The following is an 18,423-nucleotide window of genomic DNA, read 5'->3' on the forward strand; positions in this document are numbered from 1 at the left end:
ATGGCTACTAGACTACAAAAGAAATTAGCAGGAGAGGCTAGTGAATACCAAGGAGATAGTTCGGACTCTGAGCAAACCCCTGAGACAAGGGAAACCCTTAAATATAAAATTGAATTGAGAAAATTAGAATTGGAGGATAAACAAAGAGAAAGCGAGGATAAGCAAAGAGAAAGAGAAAGGGAGGATAAGCAAAGAGAAAGGGAGGATAAGCAAAGAGAGAGAGAATGGGAGGAAAAACGATGGGAAATGGAACAAGAGAAGGAATTGAAAAGAATGCAGCTAGAGAAGGATAAGGAAATAGAACTGAAACGATTGGAATTGGAAATAGAGAAATTGGCACTGTCTCAACCACACATTATTAACCAAGAAGGGAATGGTAGGACTGAAGCGTCTGATCTACTTCTGAAGAGATTCCCAAAGTTTAATAAAGATGATGATGTCGAGATGCAGCGGACTGAGCTCGCACCACTTTTGAAAATGCCATTGTGTCCAGGGGATTCTTGGTGCCTGATTGATTATAAGTGGTTCAAAAAGTGGCAGAGATACGTGGGTTTTGAACGCTGGGATCTGTATTATGCAGGAAAGCCTGATTACTACCCAGGACCCATTGACAATGCGAAACTTTTTGAAGATTCAGAAACTCAGACTTTAAAAAAGTATTGCATGGATAAAGTGGATTATGAGGTGATTCCTATTGAAGCCTGGAATAAGTTAGTCAATTGGTATGGCTGTACAGAGGGACAGAGACCAATTGAGAGGAAAGTTGTGGAATATGGCGAATATTTCAAATACTGTAGAGTGGAAGTTTATCCTTCAGAGTTGAAGCCATCTCAAAACAATGACTCTACTGATCATATAAGCTCTTATTTTGACCCAGCAGAAAATTCTGCTAAAGATGGAGGAATAGTAAACCTCCAAAAGAAATTATCTGAATCACAGCTTGAAATTCATTGTGTGGCTGAGGTAAATGAGTCACCAGTGGCTGAGATCCCTGTTCAACACCGTGGTGACACAGGAAGAGAGCAAGCTGTGGTAATGGGGGATTTAGAAGTGCCAGCCATTGATGAAGATGATTTGCTTGAGCACTCTAAAGAGATGAATGTTGGTATAAGGAGTCAGAAGTTGGAGGAAGATGGCAGTTGTTCAGGACAGACTTTGCAGTCCAGTACTACAAAGGGCAGAAGTCTGGATGCCTCTTCACAGTCTTCAACTGACTCTATCTGCTCAGTAGTTACCTCTTTGGTCACCGCAATTACAGAGCATGGTCAGCAGGTGTGGCCAGAGGAAAATTTACCTCAGGAAAACACCAAATTTAATCCGGTTAAGTTGCTGTGTGCAGGAGAGCCTAAAGGACCGGTGGAAACCTGGAAGGAGGACAGAGCAGTGACCGGTACCTCAAAGAACACCATTGTGAGAGGAAAGAAGATGGACATCTTGAGCCTGTGGGTCATCGCCAATCGCAGCGAACCAAGAAACAAGCGGAGATTGGTTTGCAACGGAGTGAGTTCTGAGGACCACTATGCAACAGAGATTGGTACTTTTAACCATCAGCAGCTTACTTTCAATATTCTACAAAAATGCTTGGACTATGTTTCGCAGGACTTCTTAAATGACTCTTGGAAGTTTCGCAAAAAAACATTTTGGGACAGAGAGAGTTCATTGTGTTGCTGGGAAGGACGAGTGTAATTATCCCCAACAACATGTTAACCTCTGGAATGCTCCGCAGAAGGAAACATCGATGAACTGTGCCAGGTGGCATGAAGAAGATCCCTATGAAATGTACTGAGTATCGGAAGATGTTTAGTCCAGTGTATAAATAAAGACTTGGGGAATAACCTTGAATGAAAATTAAACTGTTACAAATATGATTTATGGAAAATGTATTTTTAAAATGTCTTTTGATTTGAGGTTGTGAATCTTAACAATGGGAAAGATGATCAATACGTTTATGGTTTGTATGTTGAATGGTGACAATGTCATAACTGTATGGTAAGATATGGACGTGCTATGCGTATATGCAACAGTGAAGGTTTGTATTTTATGATTTATGTATTGTATCTAACTTTGTGTTTTATTTCAGGAATACTGTTATATATGTATATATGTATGTACTAATTATTTTTGCCATTCTAGGCATAGAAAATGCAAAAATAATCTTTCTAAGGGGGGAGGTGTAGAGAAGCTTTGTGTTAAACAGAGATTATTGATATGATTTTATTTATTTGTTTGTTAAGGGAAAAGGGAGTTATATATTAGCAAGGAAAAGCCTAACATGGAAACTAGCTGGAAGCAGCATTTGGTAGGTTGCCATGGTAACACAGCTTCCCTTGGGAGAAAAGGGGCGTGGCTAAGATGACAGTTAGAGCATATTCCCTTTTAAAAGTTCAGTTGCTATGAGGGTTTTAAAAGGAGTTGCTGTTAGGGGTTTGAGAAGAAGAGTTGCGGTTAGGTTTTGGAAAGATTAGGAGCTGTGGAAATCAGCTAAGGACGGCAGCTTATGGTCACTCAGGGGAAAGGCTGGGAATATAAGCTGACCGGGGGAGTTTAGTATACTGTGTTGAAGAGAAGTTATTTAAGAAATATCCATTCAAGAAAGACTACATTGTAACTTAAGATCCGGAACGTTTACTGATTGAAACCATACGCTTATGTACCAAAAATAAACTTGAATTTTGTTATTGTTCATAAAGATAAGTTTCCTTGCCTCTCTGTAAGCCTGTTACCTCACGTTGGTGGCAGTTACCGTACCTATCTATATAAGTTACCGTACTTTCCTATATAAGTTACCATCTTTACTCATTTAAACCCAATCAATTCCGTTATCCTTCCTTATCCACTAAATCCTCCCTGTCATACATTCACACATCCTCCACCCCTCCCTCTCATACGCGCGCACATCTCCTCAATAAGAAACTGGTAAAAATGCGCCAAAGGCCCCCAAATGTAGCCAATAGCCAATAAGTCTTCTAAAATCATTTGGAAAGAACTGCTGGCAATTCTGGGGATCCATATTATGATGAGTACCTACCTTCATTTTCCCACCTCTCTTCATTTTCACAATTGTGCCATATCACAAATTTGTTCTTCCATGATTGAACTTCCACATACCCATGTGACCCTTGCCTTCCCACACATCATCTACTCCACTTTCATGATTATTATTGTTTTTAAGCAATGTCATGGTTAGCTCCCTCCAAATCAAATGTTATATTAAAATATTAATCAAATAGCTTAGGAATAGAGAGGGGGAGAATGAGACAGGAGGAAAATCCCATTTCCTGATGTTGTGTCACTGTTGACATGTTGGCACAGAAATGGAATGGACCCATTGTATGAGATAGTTGGAAATGCTGTAGGATTGCCAGCAATTGATGGGTTTTTTCCTGTCAGTAATGGGGGAGGCTAATCATCAGAAGGACACAAAATAGAAGTGACATGTGCACAACATATTGTGATGATGGCCCTGCTTCAATGCTGCTTGTCTGCCTTGTGTCATTAAAATTCTTAGTTACTTTTCAGTAAGTAGGGGTGCATTTACAGTGTAGAATTAGTGCCGTTTGACACCACTTTAATTGTCATATATCAGTGCTTTGGAATAATAGAAGTTGTCATTTTAAAAAGTATTTAGCTTTCTCTACCAAAGATTGCTTATGTTTCAGCAGACTACAAATTCCAGGATTTGTTACTGATCTAGAATTTCAGTAATCAATCATATTTAGAAGCAAGAAAATTGTAAAAATTCAAAATACTTCCAAATGAGAGCAACACCTTTCCTATCCAGTCAAAATAACAGTTCTGATATAGCTTTCTCTATACAGCTGTTGTTGTTTTTGTTTTTTTTAAGGAAAGGTAATAGTCAATGAGGCATTAGTATATGGAAAAGTGACAGCCCCTTTCCTTTTAAGAATTTTAATATGTCCACTAGCCTGAGTCAATGTTGTCTTTCACTTAGAGTGGAAGAACATGTCTGGCTGATGCAGCATTTGAAAACTACATTTAAGAATCATCTTTTCTATTCACCATTCTATGGGCTTATCTGGCCTGATCTGATTTAACAAGACATCCTGAATGTTCCATGATGAGAAGGGATCAAAACTGAATGTGTCGGAGTTCTGCTATGTTCCAGGATGCAGAGGCTCAGCAGACATAAGATAACACAGTGCAAATAAACAACAGATGGCCAGTGGCCCTAATGCTGTGTTGTGGAAGAGCATGACAGGGATTTATTCCTTCAACCTGCAGAACAAACCTTGAAGAGGCTGAAACTGCAGAAATGTATGACCCACAAGCATTATAAGTATTCAGTAAGGATAGATGGCATTGCAAAATTATAATGCAGTTGTTTCCCTTCTTGCTTGGATAATACGTAAGATTCAGAATAAATTCCCCTGAGGGATTCTTGGATCAATCCAAGGTCTTTAATGTGCTACTCTCAGGAGATGCTTTCTCTTCTTCTTTTTTCCAAAAAAAATATTAAAAACGCAGTGAAAATATAACTGATTCTCACAATGCTCTTATTGAAATAGTTTGGTCTTTAAATGCCATGGATTTTTATCAAGCTAACTCTGGTAACATGAGATGTAACAAGTCTGGACCTTGCTCTTGGATCACGTGATGCTGATGGTTTTAATTGTGTTTTTTTTGAAAACTAGCTTGGGGACCCAACGATGCCCAGGTTATTAGAAGTCACTATTTTTTTTGGGATGTTAGGAAATATCACTTAAGTTTGGTCCAGATCCGTCAATGGCTGGGTTCAGTGCTGTCTGGATAAGGGCAAACTACAGCTTCTAGATTCCCAGGACAATCACCCCCAAAGCAGCATGTATGCAGAATTGGGCATGTTGGATCTGTGTGCACAGTTGGCCATGTTGGGGCTGTATGGCAAGTTTGGTTGAGATCTGAAGTCAGCTGGGTTCAATGGGAGCGGGTGAACTACAACTTCCGTATGCAAGTCCCATCATCCATGGTCCATTCTCCTCTAAACAATGCCAAGATGTAGGGTGGGTCATGGGTAGTCTGCGTGCCAAGTTTGGTGGAGGTCCGATGTCAGCTGGGTTCTGTGCTGTCTGGATAAGGGTGAACTACAACTCCCAGACCCGAGATAAATCAAACCAGTTGTGTATGCACAGTTGGCCATGTTGGGTCTGTGTGTCAAGTTTGGTCCAGATCTGACGTCAGCTGGGTTGAGTGCTTTCTAGATGCAGGTGAACTATAACTCCCAAAATCAAGGTCCATTCCCACCACCCCCTGTAGTATATTCAGTTGGTCACGGGGCTTCTCTGTGCCAAGTTTGATCCCAATCCATTGTCAATGGGTGTCACAGTACCAGGGAAGGTAGTGCAAGTCCCATCATCCGTGGCAAGTGTAGTCTAAATCCATTGTTGGTTGGGTGAGCAGTACTCTCTGGATGTAGGTCAAGTACAATTCATGTAAATCATGGTGTGAATTCTCCCCTAACCTCTTGTTCAGTTGCTGATCAATTCCTCTGTTCACTGTGTGCCAGGAAATGGTATGAAAGGGTTAAGGTAGAGGCAGTGGGCGGGGGCATGCAAATGAAGGAACCCTGGGATGTCCATTTTGGAGGAAAAACAGAACATCTAGGATGAAATGGGTCCCCGCATGGAAGCCTTCACTTGGGTGGGGGCAGAATGGTGTTTGTGGAGGACACGGGCAGGGTTTGGGCTGCATGTTCGTGGCGCTCACTGTAACCTGCAAAGTGAGGTGAGGGAGTGACTTGGTGGCTCCACAGCACTGGAAACTATAGCCTGTTTATGGAGGCCAGAGACTGGCTGTGTGAGTGAACACCCATGCCACATACACACATACAGATTTTTCACTTTTATTATGAATATAGATATAGATTAATGTGTATTTTAAATGACTTTTCTGTAATTCTTTGTAATTGTTTTAACGGCATTGAATTATTGCCATGTTGCAAGCCACTCTGAATCCCCTCCGGGGTGAGAAGGGCAGGGTAAAAGTATAGCAAATAAATAAATGTGTGGGTTATATAGCTCACAGTGTTTGCATTTTGTGACCAGATTCTTTAAAAAAGAAAGAATCCCTAAAAATTTCTATCTTGTCCAATTTGAATAAAGAGCACTGTTGGATAGAGCTTAATATTTAAAGTACGAAGGATAAAAGGTATGGGGCATCCCTGCAGGAAACCTCTGAAGGCATTTTGATCTGCTTCCACTGCATATTCATAAGAGCCTAGGAAGCTGATTTTTACTCAGCCAGACAACTGGACTACCTTCATCAGTAGTCACTACTGAGGTCTTGTCAAAAGATGGAAAGAACCAAGCAGCTATTACAGGGCAATATAGACAAATTAGGTGTTTGGAGCCTTGGAACTCTCCCCCAGCATGTCTGTGTGAGCTTGGATCAGAATGATGGGCTAGAAATGAAATAACAGATGAAGGAGCAACAAATTAAATACAAAGGTACAATAGCCTGCAGCACGGAAACCTTTATCAATGAATCCATTATCAGCCCTGCAACTTTATAATGGTACTAACACTCTTATCCTGTGCATTATTAGTTATGCCAGTAATAAAAGAGTGATTGCAGCAGAAACAGTGATCCATTGTAACCCGTTATGATAAGGGATACAGCAGCATGCCTGCAAAGTTGATTGGTTGAGAGGACCACAGGAAGATCTGGGAGAATCTGAAATCTAGCACTATTTATGTTATGGTGTCTTATTGGACCCTCTGCTCACAATGGAGGCCCAGGTCTCTGCTGTGAGCAGATCTGCGTTTTTCCATCTACGTCAGGCTAGGCGACTGGCTCCCTACTATCTAGGAACGACCTGGCGATGGTGATCCAGGCGACGGTCATCTCGAGGCTCGACTACTGTAACGCCCTCTACATTGGCCTTCCTCTGTCAGTGATCCGGAAACTGAAGCTGGTGCAAAACACGGCGGCTCGTCTTCTCGCCGGGGTGCCGGTGAGGTGGCATATCACCCCAATTCTTCAACAGCTGCACTGGCTACCGATTGAGTACCGGATTACTTTCAAGATACTGGTACTAACTTTCAAGGCCTTACATGGTCTGGGGCCAGCGTACCTGAGAGCCCGCTTATCACCCTACCAACCCCAGAGATTACTTCGGTCCGAAGACCAAAATTTGCTTGAAGTCCCTAATATACGGACTTATCATTTGTCTTCCACTAGGCAGAGAGCCTTCTCGATTGTAGCCCCTCAATTATGGAATGCCTTGCCAGTGGAAACTCGAACCACCCGAGACTTACTTGCCTTTCGGAAAGCCTGCAAAACCTTGCTCTTCCGACAAGCGTTCAATGGGTGAAAGACTCGGGGCTATGTCTGTTTTTATTGTTGCTTTTATTGTTGCTTTTATTGTTTTTATTGTTATTTTAAAGCCAAGTGTATTGTTTTAATCTATTTTTGTAAACCGCTCCGAGCCAAACCGGGAGTAGCGGTATATAAGTTTAATAATAATAATAATAATAATAATAATAATAATAATAATAATAACTGCAAAGCATTCCCCAAATTACCCATTTCCGTGTTTATAAATAAGTAAAGTAAGAAGTAGTATATGTTATGAACATCTTGCTTATACTGGCCTGTTCATAAGTGAGTATGGGGATGTGAATTTGCTTGAAATTATTCAAGATGGCCAAAAGAGCAGGTTCTGAGAACTTATCATATGGACTGTGATAATAGTGTACAAAGCTGCCTTCCAAAAACACCAAGCCTTTTGAATAAGGATGGACTACACTAAGTTTTTCATTGAAGGAAGCAATGAATAACTTTAGAAATGTTCTTCTTCTGGGAAAGTCTTCAAGGGCCACACAATTTGTAAAGCCTATTTTGATATGATTGTATTGCACAGAAAACATTATGGGTAGAAATATTATATTCTATAAATCAACCATGTGTGAGTGTTATAAAGAGTAAGAGACCAATCATGACATTTTATATGAAGAAAATTATATTCATGTTTAGAAATGTTATTATGTGCACTGAAAATGCTGTTTTCTGGGTGAAAAAAATGTAGAAATTTTGTGCAGAATTAGTCCTGAACTATGAAAATTCCCATTAATCCGGGATTATTGTCATCAAGGTTTTGCCACACTTTTGTATAACTTGTTGAATATTTATTGAATTTTCTATCTATCTTTACTTCTCTGCTAATGAGTGCTGGTTCATCACCAACCCACAATTCCATAGCACTTATCTATGGCAATTAAAGTGGTGTCAAACTGCAGTAATTCTACATTGTAGATGTATCCTTTGTACAACCTGACCTGGAGGCTACAATATATGCTTGTTCACTTCCTGTATAAGCAATCAAACCTTCCCCAATGCTTGGACTGGTAAATCTGTCAATTGGAGGCACTGTAGAACAGCTGTCATTGTGTACTTATGAAGTTTCTTTGGACATAATAGAGTAGAAGGTTGGGAAGCTGATGACAAAGTACTCAGTGGTAGCTCTGTTTTGGGACCATGAATAGATCCATGATCTGCTGGGCAAATACAATAGCAACTTTCTCAAATGATTTTATGGATTGTTCCATTGTACTTGTAGTCATTTAAAACATATGAGTCCCCTTTGAGGAGATAAAGCAGAATAATAATAATAATAATAATAATAATAATAATAATAATAATAATAATAATAATATCTCCAATCCTGTGTCTATGGTGCATATAAACAAAAAAGTTTGAAAGTGGACTTTCACACACTTAAGATTTCCTCATATACATTTGTTTCTGGAGCCTTGATGGAAATAGCTAGTTATTTGCATTTCATTCTGCTTTCTTTCCAGTGATTACAGTAGGATTATAACTTGATTTGGGATAGAACTATTGCAGTACCAGTGACTCCTCCAGTGATTTCCATCATTACAGTTGTATTACCTGAGTAAATTGAGATTGAATATCACATGATCTGAGATTGTAGCATTCAGACTTTTTTAAAAGGAAAAATAAGGCAACTTTCTTAAACTATCAGCAAAATTATAACTATACTGGATATAAGCAGCTATTATTAATTTATTACTAAAACTTATTAGAGCAGAATTAAATACTTACTGAAATATAACTTTCTGAACTCTGTGATTTCACCCTACCTCAAAGTGAAGAGTTTCTTTCGGTTCAAATTATAGTTTGGGATCAGGATGTGTAGTCCACTTGGGAACAGTTCAGAATAGATGGCCACATTCTTTCTTTTCCTTTTTGATAGGAACGTTTTAAATTTTATAAATGTACTCATATGACTGCCTAAACTTGAAATGTATGTAAACTGAATGTAGGGGAAAGTGAAATGGACAGACATGCTCAGCCAGGCGGAAGGTTTTGAGTGCTTAGCTCTCAAAACTTTGACTTTGAATCCATATCTATTCTTCTCAGTCATATTTGTTGAAATAAGCTAAATCTGTTTAGCTTTTTTTTTTGATAAGATCTTATGAAAAATTACAAATCCTGTCACAAATGGGATGAAAAGAATGTAAGGCCTTTTTTTAAAAAAAAGTTGGAAAAACAAATCTGCTAGATTCATTTTTTTCTTGTAATAATCTCGTATATTGGAAGTTCATATTAGCAATACTAAATAATTTTTCATTATGAATATCCATGACATCTCCATGTCAAGAGAATGTGAGATAAAACAGGAAGACAATTTTCTATAAAACTTGCTTTCTCTGAAAGGCAGTGGAGGAGGATAGAGTGTGGGTTATGGCATAGTTTTGCTGCATTCCCTAAAATATGTTTCCAGTCCAAACCAGTTTAATCATGCAAATGTCAAGATACTGGAGGGCAGAATAATCACCCAGAGATTTCCTTGAGAGTAAAACTTTACTTCATCTCTCCTTCTCTCCTAGAAAGGGAATAAGGTCGGGGGGGGGGGGGGGAAGAAGGGGGAAAACATTTCAGAGAAGAAAGAATAAAATCCTTACCCTAAGAATGAAAAATAAAGCCCCCTTTTCATGAAAAAAGATATAATGAGAAGAGAAAATTGCCTCTTTTCATTGCAGTCTAGAGCTTGACCTCATGCTCTGTCTTACAGTCTCCACTTCTCATTATCATCCTAAGCTATGCTTTCTTTTCCTCCAATCTTTTCATTTAACCAAAGTAAAATTGCAAGGTGATGATGAGGATGCTGGGTTCTCAGAGACCAATTCCTGTATTGCTAGTCATTCAGAGAAGAGAATATTTTCAAAGTTATTCACACTGCAACATTAATGTACACTGTTAGCATGTCTGTCTGGCCACATACTGGTGATACATAAAACAAGACAGTGCTTCTCCAAGACATGCTGCTAGACACAGAACTACTAACTGACTACAAAGACCAGATGAAGTAGCAAGATGACAAATTATTTTAATGTAATGATGATTAGATCCAGGGTCAGAGGTTTTTCCTGGTCATTCATCTTAGCAACTGTAGGAAAGACCTATTCATGGAAGACTAGAAACATAGTCATACAGTTCTCTGTTGTATAACTCTAACTCAAGCTAATTCTTTTCACCCTTCACTGTTAGTTTTATCATAGATGTATGGAGTTGTAAAGGTGATCTATTCTAACCAGAGTTACCTTGTCAGGCACGTACCAAGGTAACTTGTGACAATCACCAGGGCCAACTCTAGCAATGTTACTAAACATGATACTTTAAGCATCAACCATAATTTCTACAAGTGTGTGATTTGAAAATCATAAAGCTAACAAATGAAACAATATATTTCTGGTTCAAAAACAGGTTTTCCAAGCTACACGCGCGCGCACACACACACACACACACACACACACACACACACACAAACTCAGCCTTAAAAGACCTACAACAGATTTGGAACAGTAGTCTCAAGAACACAAGTTAGTTTCATAAAGAAAAAAAAATCATTTTCTTATCAAGGCAGAACACTTTTTCTAAGATATCTCACATCTCCTGTAGTCTCTGTTTTGGCCTGACCCTCTCTCCAAATAGACGTCGCTATCCTTATTCTTTTCAGCAAAGGGGAAAGGGATGGCTTAGCCACATGTCACTGTCACAACTCCCAACAGTTATGGAGCTCTGCCCAAGTACCTAGCTGTCATGTCTGCTGACGTCATTACCTGCGTGGCCAGCAAGAAGGAGAGAGTTGATCTACCTCCTCCTTGTTTCCCATGCAAACACTTCATTCTGACACCAGGCGACACAACAGGTAACAGCCAAGTGCTCACATTGAGTTTCATGATCAATAGGGAGCAGATGCAGTAAAAGAGATGACAAGATGACATCCCAGTGGAGCGAGCTATATACTCTTCACCCAGTTGACTCATTTGGATACAGTGGGTTCAGCTGCATGCATCATCACCACAGTCACTCCAGATCCACTCAGGCCACTGACTTAAGTAACCAGTATAGATGTAGTGCCAGGAAAGAAGAACTAATACTATATCTACAGTCATTAATACAGTTAGGCACCATTTTAACTGCCATGGATCAATGCTAGTGGATTATGGGTGCTGTAATTTTCCAAGGTTTTTAGCCTTCATTGCCAAAGAGAGTGGATGCATCATCAAACTACTACTCCTGTTAGGGCTGTGCAAATCTTCGGAGATCCATTTTTATTCGTTAATATAAATCTCTGAATTACTAATTGGACTGGAACTCTTCAAAGTATTAAGAATCAAAACAGAAGCCCCCAAAAGTTTTGAGGAGATTAGTAAAAAAATGTTGTTTCTGAGAGTATTCAAAAGGTCCTTCCTTATTTCCAAGAATTCTGCTCACTCCAGAAGAACGAGGGCTCCCTGTGTTTAAGCTCCATTGTGATAAGGGGATTAGGTTAATCACGTGTGCTTAAATTGAAAAAAAAATCATAAAAATCAGTGGAAGACAGAAATGTTCTGAAACAGCAGGCTTAAAGTTGTAAATGTTGCCTACAAGTGTGCCAAATGTAATCCTGATAACCATAAAAATGACAGAAAAACGAACCTTGAAATTTTCCCCATTGCCTCTAATGGAACAAATCATAAACCAATTACGAAGTTTCAGAGATTCAGAGTACTAATCGGAATGGGATCCCTCCAAATCTTTGCAAAATGAAGTGGAGGCCATCTGAATCCCTGAAATAAATTACTAATTGGATTTCAGCCACTTCACACACAACTAGCTCCTATGATTCTGCAGCATTGAGCCATGGCAGTTAAAGTGGTGCCTACAGTATAGATGCACCAATAGTCTTTGAAAGCTTACACTTCTAATTTGATTCTCTCAGTCTCTAAGATGCTTCAAAGTCCCTTTGCATAGGGTTGTTGTGTGTTTTCTGGGCTGTATGGCCACGTTCCAGAAGTATTTTCTCCTGACGTTTCACCCACATCTATGGCAGGCATCCTTAGAGGTTGTGAGGCATATGGAGAAACTAGGCAAGGAAGGTTTATATATCTGTGGAAGGTCCAGGGTGGGGGAAAGAACTCTTGTTTTGGAGGCCAGTGTGAATGTTGTAATTAATCATCTTAATTAGCATTAAATGGCCTTCCAAGCTTCATTTCCTGGCCTGGGGAAATCCTTTGTTCAGAGTCGTTAGCTGCCTCTAATGGATTCATGTCTGGAATTCTTCTGTTTTCAGAGTGTTGCTCCTTATTTACTGTTCTGATTTTGGAGTTTTTTAATACTGGTAGCCAGATTTTGTTCATTGTCATGGTCTTCTCCTTTCTGTTGAAATTGTCCACATGCTTGTAGATTTCAATGGCTTCTCTGTGTAGTCTGACATGATACTTGTTGGAGTGGTCCAGCATTTCTGTGTTCTCAAATAATAAACTGTGTCCAGGTTGGTTCATCAAGTGCTCTGCTATGGCCGACTTCCCTGGTTGAGTTAGTCTGCAGTGCCTTTCATGTTCCTTGACTCATGTTTGGGCAATGCTGCGTTTGTTGGTCCCTATGTAGACTTGCCCACAGCTGCATGGTATACGGTAGACTTCTGCAGAGGTGAGAGGATCCCTCTTGTCCTTTGCTGAATGTAGTATTTTTGTTGGATTTTCCTAGTAGGTCTGTAGATAGTTTGTAGGTTGTGTTTTTTCATCAGCTTCCCTATGCGGTCAGTGGTTCCCTTGATGGTAAGAACACTTTTCCTCTGGGTGGATCTTTCTCTTTACTCTCACGGCTTGTTTTTGGCCTTGTCGCTCTTCTGATGTTTGTGGTGGAGTATCCATTAGCCTGTAGAGTCCAGTTTAGGTGGTTTAGTTCACCTTGGAGGAGGTGGGGTTTGCAGATTCTTTGTGCACGGTCTGTCAGGGCTTTGATTGTGCTTCTTTTTTACTTGGGTGATGGTTGGAGTTTTTATGAAGGTATCTATCCATGTGTGTAGGTTTTCTGTAAACTTTAAATTTGTTGATTGGGTTTGCGGATGACTAGAACATCTGGAAATTGCAGTTTTCCTTCCTTTTCTTTTTCCATGGTGAATTGGATGTTTGGGTGGATGCTGTTGAGGTGGTCCAGGAACTTGCTTAGTTCTTCTGACTCATGTGACTCCAGCCATGAAAGCCTTCGACAACACATCCTTTTGCATACTTTTATCCCATGTTTTTAAATTATTGTTTTAAAAAAATTCTATAGTTAAACACTATTTTAAGGTTAATTTTGATGTTTTTTTAAATGTCTTGGTAGGCTTTTTGCATCTCTGTCTTGAGGAAGAGGCAGGGCACGAATACAGTGATAGTCTGATGAATGGTAGTTGACTTTTTTCTACCTCTGAATATTCACTTTGAAAGAAGATGGCCCCTGTATCTGCTAAAACATTTGCAGATCTATCTCCACATTCTATGCTGTAGTAATGCTGTAGGAATTGAGGTTAATTCATTGCCTGCCTAAAAGATCGGCTTCATGTACTTATTATAAGACGTTAACAAAACCCATTCTAGCAAATACATTTTCCATACTGACATGAGCTTTTATTGTTTATTCATGCTTACTGTTGTGGGGAACACCTTTTTTCTCTGAAGAACCTGTTTATATTGCTTTCTAATTTTCCATTTCAATGACTTTATGACTTGTCCTTCAGTTTTGCTCCATTTTCTCTTATGGAGGAGTTTCTTTTGTTCAGAGGAGAGGCGTTCCATTGGAGAGCAAAGTACAAGCCTGATCTTGAAATTACTTGAGGTCAAAAGAAGAAGGATATTTCCAACTGACTCATTTGTAACAGGTTTGAAACAATATATTTAGCAATAAGAAAAATATGTCTACTGAAAGAGTAGCAGATTTTGTGTAATATGAAAGATTAACTGCATTGTGACTTAGATTTTCATGCACTAGAGTGCACTTTCATAGACGTATAAAAATTGCCCTACACAGATGATAATTAGATGAGGGTGATATTAGAAGGTTTGGAGTTTTACATCCTCATGCTGGAAATAAATACAGGGATTTTTTTTCTTCTTCAATCTGGAGTGACAAATTCTATGCAGCTCATATGAATTTTGTATGCTTTTACTTGCTATTCTGTTCTTTCCATATTAATTTGCATTAAAACCCCATCTCAAAATTATTTTAATTAATTGTAAACTGCTCAGAATCTCACAGAACTAAGGTGTGAAAAATCTGATGTGTAGCTAAATTTTAATCTGCACACTAGGACAATAGGTCCAGACTAATAGATGTGAATTGTCTACTGGGATGCACAAAGTCCTCTACTAATACCACTAACTTTAAATGATTGTGTGCTTATGGTCGCCACCATAAGTATACAAGTCTTCTGCAGTGGTTTGTCTAACCATTTGGAAATAGCAAAAATGTTCTCGATGAAATATCTTGGTTATTATTGTCGAATCAAAGAACTTGGAAAAGTTGGTTTTGGAAGCTATAACTCCCAGAATCTCTGCAAGCCTCTACAAATGTTAGTCCAAAATATATCTTTTCAATACTCTCATATATTAGGAAAAAGTGAAAATATTGCTGGGAAAATGAATTGTTATTACTATTATTATTATAATATTTATTTATACCCCACTTTATATCTCATGAAGGAGACTCAAAGAGGCTCCTTGCTTGTTCTCTTGTCTTAATGTGTCCTGAAAGCATATTGTAGAGCATAATTTGTATCTCACCAAAGAACCTCTTCTCATAACAAAGAAGGAGCAAGCTTGTATTCTGCAGGCCTGGAGGCTAGGACTCAGTGAAATGGGTTCAAATTAAAGGAAAGGAGAATCCACCTGAACATTAGGAAGAACTTCCTGACCATGAGAGCTATTCAACAGTGGAACTTTCTGCCTTGGATTGTGGTGGAAGCTCCTTCCTTGGAAGCTTTTAAACAGTGGCTGGATGGGCATCTGCTGGGGGTACTTTGATTATGCTTTTCCTGCATGGCAGGGAGTGGGACTTTGATGGCCCACGTGGTCTCTTTCAACTCTATAATTCTATGAAAGAAGCACCCATGTGTTCCTGCACCTTAATGTAAGGATGCAGCTAATTTCTCCCATGCTAAAATTAAAGTGAGAGAGAAGTTGTATACCCTGTTTTCCTGAAAATAAGACAGGGTCTTATATTAATTTTTGCTCCCAAAGATGCTCTAGGTCTTATTTTCAGGGGATGTCTTATTTTTCCATGCAGAAGAATTCACATTTATTGCTGAACAACAAAATGAACATTTATTATATACTGTAAAGTAGTTGTCATCACAAACCAGCATAACCAGACAAACTGTGAATCCTATCAAGAATTTCTTGTTACTACAATTATTTACATGTACAACAATCTATGGTACCTCTTGCAGTTTAGATTTCACAAGGTTTCCACACTGATTTCTCTCTATTCTAGTTTCAATGTAGTCATGAATGATGAATAATAATAATAATAATAATAATAATAATAATAATAATAATAATAATAATAGAATAATGATATAATGATATAAAATATATTAATGGGATAATATGAAAGGATATAATAATAACAGAATATGATAATAATATGGTATTAATAGGATAATATAATAATGGATATAATAATAACAGAATATTACAATAATATAATAATAATATGATAATATAATTGAATAATTGAATAATATAATAGAATATAATGACATAAAATATATTAATAGGATAATATAAAATGGAATATAATAATAATAACAGAATATAATAATAATATGATAATATAATATAATAATAATATAATAATATAATAATAATAGTAATAGAAAAATATAATATAATGATATAAAATAAATTAATAGGATAATATAATAATGGGATATAGTAATAATAACAGAATATGATGATGATAATATGGTAATATAATAATAATTTAAAATAATAAGTTTCATGGCATAGGAATAAGAATGGGAGGAGAATTCCAATGCATCCTGTGCCTTTAAGAAGAGAAAGAGCAGGGATGAATGGAAAGGGTGTTCAAGCCCTCCTCCTTCCCTCCCACCCTCCCTCGCCCTGGCTCCAGGAGCCAATCAGAAGCCTCTGGGGCGAAGGGAGGGTGGCCAGGACGGAGCCGTGTTTTGGAAGGAAGAAACAGAAGCAGCAGTGAGGGAAGCTTCTTTGAGCCGTGTATATGCATTGGCGGCTGGGGGACAGGTGGGGGGCAAGGCAAGGCCAGCCACGGAGGGACAGAAAGCAAGCCCTCTCCCTTCCTCCAGTGCGTATGAATGCTGCTCCTGCCCTGCAGCCATGCTTCCCAATGGTACTCTGCAGCAGCTTGGAAGGTCCCATTCTTATTTGCTAGATCTTACTTTAGGGGGAGGCCTTATATTTGGCAATCCCTCCAAACCTATACTAGGTCTTATTTTTTGGGGAGGTCTTATTTTAGGGGAAACACGGTAGCTTCTTTCCTCAGATTTGGACTCTATGCTGTCATAGATAGTTGCCTTATATGCAGCACCAGGCAAGTTCAGTATTTTCTGCTTCAGAGAGAGTGGACTTGTAACCTTTCACATATTCTCACATCACAATTCCTACCAACCTGGGACTGATGGGAGCTGGAATCCAACAATGCAAATGCATACAGGTTCCACAAGTGTCCCCTCATCTATGATGAGACTAATGAGCTCATCGCACTAGCAATTTAAAGAGTAGGTAAAGTGTGTGCACCTGCTTTCAATCCTGTGGCTGCCTCTTGCAGAATTCGGGGGTTTGAAGTTTAGTGAGACTGGGAAGAAAACCTCTCTGACTGATAATTGCAAAGGCCCCTGACTAATCTACAAACCCCAGTATTCTGCAGGAGGCAATCATAGGATTGGAAGCAAATGCACACACTTTACCTACTCTTTAAAATACTAGTTTGGTGAGGTTGTAGCTTACATAGTTAGAGTGGGAGGAGTAGCATTAATTCTCAGGCAACCAAGGTGTGCGAACAATCAGATTTGAGTGGCATCCCTAAGAATGTAGCATGATCTTAGTCTTTCAAAGTGGGAAATAAAGTTAATAAATTGGAATGGAATTCTAATGTGCATGGACATATGTGATGAGAATCTGCAACCACCCATGAGTCAATAAGACAGCAAGGGTAACTGCCAGATAGACTCTCCTTCCTTATATTTGGGGAGGAAATATCAGTATGACAGTAAACCTACTATTGTATTAATTAAAATGTGTGCATATGTATACACAACAATATTTCCTGTGATAGACTTTCTGTCATCAGATATGCAACAAAAGAATAGACAATTCATGATTTAAATGAATAAATATATGCAGTTTCTGAGTCAGAAAGACCTGTATAAGAGACTCAACTATCAGTTTAAAAACTAATTTTTGTGCAAATGTGTTTGCGTGCACTTGGGAGATAGAATAGATGGGATGAAAAGATAGAGATTGAGACATTAAATACCTAGAAAATCTTGTTGTAAGTAACTGAGTTGTAAGCCATGTTTTTAATTTGAAAAGAATAGTATGGATATAATGTATGATTCCACTTCATGTAATTGCATTCTGCTTACTTAATATTCCCCTTGCAGTTTTCACTAAAGGAAACAGCAACAGCAACAGCAATTATTTGCCTTCCCCTGCTCAAATTGGTGGATGGGAAGTGTGGCTGCTAGTGAATGGCGGATGAGTTTGTGAATGGTTGATGAGGCCTCTGACACGCTTTGCATGATGTAATATACTTTTTAAGTGTAAAATGTATTGGCTGGTTTCAAGAATCTAATTTCACTCCCTTTTTATTCCAAATGAAGCTTGCTCTGAGGCCTTTCTCCAGTTACAAATAAGCCAAGGATCCAAAAGGGATTTGTTCTATTGTAAATGTGGCTACATTGAGAATTTCATCTTCATTACACCTTAGCCCAGCACTAAACAGAATATATAAAGCAATTCTTCTAATAAAATAATCATTCCTCCAAAGTTAGTCAAATCTTTGTCCCAGAGAAGATCCTATCTCTAAAGTTAATCCTGCATTATCAGAAGCATCAGAAATCTTTTATTTTTGCTTTGATCATTATATCTTTGCCTAATTTTGCCCTGACTCACA

At 38.6% G+C, this 18,423-nt stretch overlaps 2 protein-coding genes across 4 annotated transcripts in view; both read left to right on the plus strand.

The window, feature by feature from the left end:
- lrfn2 (leucine rich repeat and fibronectin type III domain containing 2) overlaps positions 1-18,423 on the plus strand; it is a 401,482-nt gene that overhangs the window by 157,540 nt on the left and 225,519 nt on the right. The gene's annotated exons all lie outside the window — the stretch shown is intronic.
- LOC103283042 (uncharacterized) overlaps positions 1-18,423 on the plus strand; it is a 35,171-nt gene continuing 16,748 nt past the window's right edge. The window contains exon 1 of the mRNA XM_062973501.1: positions 1-18,423. This exon is cut by the window's right edge and continues 16,748 nt beyond it. Within this exon, the coding sequence (XP_062829571.1) occupies positions 1-1,686 (1,686 nt within the window). The 3' untranslated portion in view covers positions 1,687-18,423.

This window comes from Anolis carolinensis, chromosome 1, assembly GCF_035594765.1.
Source record: "Anolis carolinensis isolate JA03-04 chromosome 1, rAnoCar3.1.pri, whole genome shotgun sequence".
NCBI classification, from domain to species: domain Eukaryota; kingdom Metazoa; phylum Chordata; class Lepidosauria; order Squamata; family Dactyloidae; genus Anolis; species Anolis carolinensis.